General features: G+C 30.1%; 1 protein-coding gene across 1 annotated transcript in view; it reads right to left on the minus strand.

Annotated features, from left to right (window-relative positions):
• Positions 1 to 6,421: 6,421 nt before the first annotated feature.
• The window catches only part of LOC137653665 (actin, muscle-type A2-like), a 7,231-nt gene continuing 6,910 nt past the window's right edge, over positions 6,422 to 6,742 (minus strand). Inside the window, exon 2 of the mRNA XM_068387241.1 lies at positions 6,422 to 6,742. This exon is cut by the window's right edge and continues 918 nt beyond it. Within this exon, the coding sequence (XP_068243342.1) occupies positions 6,514 to 6,742 (229 nt within the window). The 3' untranslated portion in view covers positions 6,422 to 6,513.

A 6,742-nucleotide genomic window follows, 5' to 3' on the forward strand; every position in this document is an offset into this window, starting at 1 on the left:
TTAGTTTTATAAGAATGTAAACTCCTGAGAGTTGGGTTGCCATTAAGAAATTGTTTCCTAAATTGGATCTTGACATATTATTAGAGAACTTTTTTTTTATGATATTGCCAAATTCATCTTTTTAGAAATGGTTAACCAAAAAGATCTGGCTACCTAAAGCGATGATAGAAAAACATAACAAAAATAAAGATATTGTATCCTTGCTTTGAGTGTTCTTTGACATCATGCGATATGGTGTAGAGATTAATTGGAAATAGTGATCGAAGAATGATTCGCTTTTATTGCAGTTCGTTTGACCCGGCTTTATATACACATATATGCATGTATATATATATATATATATATATTTAGATTTTATATAGATTGAAATATAGATATGTATATATAGTGCATATATATATATATATATATATATATATATATATATATATATATATATGTGTGTGTATATATATGGATGAATATATATGTATATATAGGCTATATATACATACGTACGTGGATATATATATATATATATATATATATATATATATATGTATATATATGTATATTTAAATATGTATGTATATATATATATATATACATACATATATATATATATATATATATATATATATATATATATATATATATATATACATATATGGATGAATATATATGTATATATAGGCTATATATACATACGTACGTGGATATATATATATAGATATATAAATATATATATATATATATATATATACATATATATATATATATATATATATATTTATATATATACATATATATGTATATTTAAATATGTATGTATATATATACATACATATATATATATATATATATATATATATATATATATATATATATATACATATATGGATGAATATATATGTACATATAGGCTATATATTCATACTTACGTGTATATATATATATATATATATATATATATATATATATATATACATATATATATATATATATATATATATATATATATATATATATATATATCCATCCATCCATCCATAAATATATACATATATGTATATATAAATGTGTGTATGTGTATATTTATGTATGTTTGCATATTTACACACATATATAAATGAATATTTATGTACATACACTTACATATGTATATATGAAATAAATATACACATACACACACATATACGATGGATTGGGTGGTTTTGGTTCTAAAAGATATTTTTTCCCATTGAGCTGCAATAACATTCCATAAAGAGAAGCTACACTATTTCCTATGTGTATTGTATACACTAGTTCTCTGTCACTCATTAGGGGATCAAGCGTAATGAGGGTGAGGATCAAGTTATATGAATGATCTTAATTGGGGTATTAGAAGTTTTTCAACCTGGGGTGAAACAAACATAATTTCATTTTCCTCAGTATATGGAAAGGTTGCAATTTCATATACCTATGAGAAACAATGTCTGAATACCATAGAAGAAACCTGTTTCCCAACATTTCTAACCATCTATATTTTGTTTTCATGGTTTATTTTACTTATTATAAATAAGAAACACTTGATTTTTAAACGCGACCAGTTATTGAGTATGAAGTGAAGTAAATTCAGTTTTTTTTTTTACATATATATCTTTGATATTTAGTCACAGGTCTAACATACAAACAAGTCACACAGGTCTAGAAATACAAGCAACTACATCAAACAATGTTAAAAAAAAAAAAAAAATGCCTCTTGTCGATGAAGTGAAACGATGTCCTTTAAATTTATTCAAATATTTGATGGATGCAGAAAATCTGTGAGTTTTAACTTCCCTTTGATTAAAATATACAGTATATATATATATATATATATATATATATATATATATATATATATATATATATATATATGTATGTATAAATATATATATATATATATATATATATATATATATATATATATGTGTGTGTGTGTGTGTGTGTATGCATAAGGGAATAATTTTTAGCTCATTCTACGTTAGCCTTTCGTTTTCTAGTTTATCTAAAGGTTTTGCTATTGATTGATTGAGAGTTATCTGTGGTGATATGTATCAGATGATCCATTCTATAGTTAGAGGCCATATTACGCCTCATTACCATGTTACGGTGGTTGAAGATTCTGAATGGTACACATATGTAAACCAAGACGATTTACCTGAAAAGGTATTTTTATTACCTTCGCGAAGGAGGTTATGCGATCGTGTCAGTTTATTTACTTCTCTCTCTCTCTCTCTCTCTCTCTCTCTCTCTCTCTCTCTCTCTCTCTCTCTCTCTCTCTCTCTCTCTGTGTGTCTGTGGATAGGATTACGTCAAAAGTACTAGACGAATTTTGACGAAATTTTCGCCGCAGATAGATCTTAAGTCGTGGACGAACCCATAAAAGTTTGGAAATGATCCGGATCCGAATTTGCATTTTCTCCATTTCTGTGGAGAGGATTGCGTCAAAACTACCCAACATATCTTAACGAAATTTTCACCACAGATAAATCTTAGGTCATGTACGACCTCATTAAAGATTGGAGGTGATCCGTATCCGGATCCGGATTCTAGTTTTTTTTTATATATATATATTTATTTGTCTGTGTGCCTGTGGGCTGGATTACGCCAAATCTACTCGACGGATTTTGACGAAATTTTCACCACAGATAGATCTTAGGTCGTGACGACCACTTCAGATTTTGGAGATGATTCGGTTCTGGATTCTAGATCTGGATTTGAATTTTTATGCAATTTTAAAGATAACGTCAAAACAAATTGACGGATTTTGACGAAATTTCTACCATAAATAGATCTTAGGTCATTAACCTTTGGTGGAGGTCAGAAATCCATGATTGCTCTTGTTTTCGAAGGCTGTGGTATAAAACATCGTTAAGGAAACTGGAAATGCTCTTCGCAAGTTATAATTTTGAAAATTCATAAGGAAAATGAACAGATGTTGTTGGGTGCTGATCATATGTACAGTATATATAATAAGTCCTTAGGGTATTGTCCTGCTAGGATATTGTCACTTCCCCTTGCCCCTGGCATTTATGATGGCGTCAATGTCCATAGATGTCAGGATGCCAGATAACTGATAATCAATCAATCTGCCATTCATGAGCGATATTTACGGAATGTCATGTGCTGTTTGATAATAGAATGGTCTTCTTTTTCCTAGTTAATGGCTTTATTAGGTTTTTAGGTAAATATTGTTTATCTTTAATCTCTCTCCTTTAGTAAATTTTCTTCGGTTTCTCGTTTATCAAAATTGAGCATTCTATTACTTCAAAGTTAAAGGCCTAGCACGTTTGTTGTATATGATGTTCATTTCAGATGATGATGATAATAATGAAAATTATAATGGCTATAATAATTGTAATACTAATAATAAGGATTATTGTTTTCGTTATATTAATAAGAATAACAGATGCTTCATAAATAACACTTGCTCCATACACTCTTACTTTGTTAAACCCAAACTAATTTTCCCTTATTTCTTCAGCTGTTTCTTACTTTCCCAATCAAAGCCGTATCTTACACATCCCTGATTGTACTGTCAGATATAGAAAATACTGCCTTTTTTTTTTTTTTTTTTTTTTTCAGGTCAGCTACATTTCATTCTTATTTATGAAAGGTAACAAGGAAGAAAAACTGCGATATACTTATAGACCCATATATTGTACTCGTTAAAAATACATAACAAAGAAATTATCTCTCTCTCTCTCTCTCTCTCTCTCTCTCTCTCTCTCTCTCTCTCTCTCTCTCTCTCTCTCTCTCTCTATATATATATATATATATATTCTATATATGCGTCTATGTATTTGTAAAAATTGTCACATATTGTCATTTAAAGTGGAGGGCAGGTTAAAGTTCTTTGTTTTATGGCAATAATTAATCAAAATGATATTATGATAATGATAAAATTCCAAAATTTTGACTAGGTATTTCCTAGTAAAAAAAAAGTAGTGAATTAAATTCGAATACGTTACACTATTATTTCGTGACAGGAATTTTACACGAAAAATCATCGTCGTTAAGTCTTAATTTGTTTTTGCAAATGTATGAATTTTTTTCGGTAATCGAAATTTGACATTATTTTTAATAAAACATCATCAAATACCCAGACATTTTCTAATATAACATCATCAGATGCCCAGTTGGATAATAAGAGATATCAATTAGATTGCTCGTTCTTGGCCCTAAATTTGATAGTTTTGGATTTACAGACCTAATAAAGACTATACGATAACGTGAGTTGTTATTTTATTTAATTAAACGGACAAATGAAATACTTGTGATTGCAACAGTAACAAAAGTAATTTTTATTTGCATATGATTTAGTTTACTTCCAGGTACTATTTGAGTCATATGGGTATGATCAACCAGTGGGATTTTAATAGATATAATGTAGCCTTAACTAATCTTCTTTTACCTTATTAGGATCATGTGAATTATACCGGTGACGTTACTTACCATTCAAAACCTCGAACAAATTTCTTTTAATTCTGCCAACCTGAAAAATGACCCTTGTGAAAGAGGCTGATCCGGTGCTTGACGATGACGAGTCCCAGTCCCATGGATTTTGAGTGGTTCTGAAACTGTTAGGAGTGTAAATTTAACCTTTATATACTGTAATACGGCCATTGGCTGAGACGATGTTAGATTCTGAGATACACTTCGTTTTAGAAAGCATGGTGCTCTTGTTGTATCTGATAATGTACATTCGTAGCACTATACATAAAATATAGGAGACAGAACTCTTATGTATAGAGAAGATTATTTAGATTGTAAAATAATGAATGAACTCTGAGATATCACTCGTCTGCAGTATTATTTTAAGACGAATTTCTATTTCTAGAATGTCAATTTAAGATGTTATCTTTAGTAGAATGCACAAAGATAAGAGATGCAAAGGTCTTTCGCTGGACTAAATGTATTAAGTTACAGTACCACCAAATCGGGAGCGCACACAGACCGTCACATCTTAAAGTCTGCAATTTTAGATTAGAACGAATTCCGCATCTGTGCCAAACTATCTATCATTCCCTACGCAAAGTTAGATACAAAGTGAAAAACGACTCCCTTGTTATTCTTATTACAGTCTCCGTCATTCTTTGGCACAGGTGAAACCCCAGGTGGATGTGTGTGTGCTCTGGGGCATCCAAAAGAATGCCTCAACTCTCTTCTTGGTATGATGGGAGAAAGAGACCTGTCACTTAAGACGGCAATTGTTTCTGCTGGTGATTTAGTTGGGTTGCAGAATTCAGTGTTGTTTAATACAAGGATTGCTTTATTTTCTTATTCTATTTTACATTTACTTTAGCGGTGAATCTAAGAATTTAATGTTGTATCCATATTGTCCATATTTTAATGTTGTTATTGTTCTTAAGTTATTTTATTTTTCTTTGTTTCCTCTCCTCACTGTGCTATTTCCCCAGTTGGAGCCCCTGGCCTTATAGCATCCTGCTTTTCCACCTATGGATGTAGCTTAGCAAGTGATAATAATATTAATAATAGTAATAATAATGATAACTCAAAAACTATAGTTTTTTTGTAGTTTTTCTAGGCATGTGTATGTATTGAGATTGCCTTGCCTTATGGAAGACACGGGATTTTGCGTTGGCAACCCTTAAGCGAATGTAACTGTAATTTACTTTAATTTTCTTTGAAAGAGGGATTTTCTAGACGTCTAATGAACACAAGATGATTAGAAATAGCAATTGTGGGGTTCTGGATACTTCAAGATTAGCACCTAATCTTGTAGAATTATTTACCATTCTAAGATAAAATTTCAACTGGGATGTGCGTATGCGATCCGGAAATTATCCACTTTTTCTTAAGTAATGCAATATTTAGTTCTTTATCTGCGTGACTATTCATATAAAAAATGATGTGTGTATAAATGAATATTATATTATATATGATATTTATGTCAAACTTGCAAATAAAAAATCTTCGTTATAAATTGTCCTTTCATGATTAGAATTTAACTGAGGTAAATTTAAGATAAAACATTCAGTATATATTAAATTGATGGGTGTAAACATTGGCGATGCTGTGTGACATACTATCGTATTTGCTAACAGCAATTAGGCTATTTGCTGTGTTTCTTAAGTATCTGATTAATAATATTTACATAGTGCAGGATTTTGCATCATGTCTATGTTTCCTAATGTTTATTACCTGCAGTTAAATTAGCTGTGGATCATACTATTTCAATAAAAAATGTTTCGACTTGATTAATTTGTTCTTATATAGCTCAGAATTTTACGAGTTCATTTGCAGAGTGCTCACATTTCATAATTTGTAGCCTTAGTGTTTTGCCAATATTCTTCTTATTACTACGACATCCTGATAAATTACTTTATATGATCAGCGTTTTCAGTGCAACATATATTGCGCATAGGCAAATAAATGTGAAAATTAGAAAGTAAATCTTTATTTAAAAAAGTACATAGAAAATTTAGGTTTAAAGTTTCATTTTATATAAAAGATAAATGACTCGTTTTACATTAGAATGGAATAAATTTAAAAGCATTTACGATGAACTATTGCTGGTCCAGACTCGTCATACTCTTCCTTTGTCACCCACATCTGCTGGAAGGTGGACAGAGAGGCAAGGATAGAACCTCCTATCCAGACAGAATACTTTCGTTCAGGAGGAGCAATGATTTTAATCTTGATTGTGGATGGGGCCAAATTTGTAATTTCCTTTTGCATTCGATCAGCGATGCCAGGGTACATCGTGGTGCCTCCC

Source organism: Palaemon carinicauda, chromosome 14, assembly GCF_036898095.1.
Source record: "Palaemon carinicauda isolate YSFRI2023 chromosome 14, ASM3689809v2, whole genome shotgun sequence".
Lineage (NCBI taxonomy): Eukaryota > Metazoa > Arthropoda > Malacostraca > Decapoda > Palaemonidae > Palaemon > Palaemon carinicauda.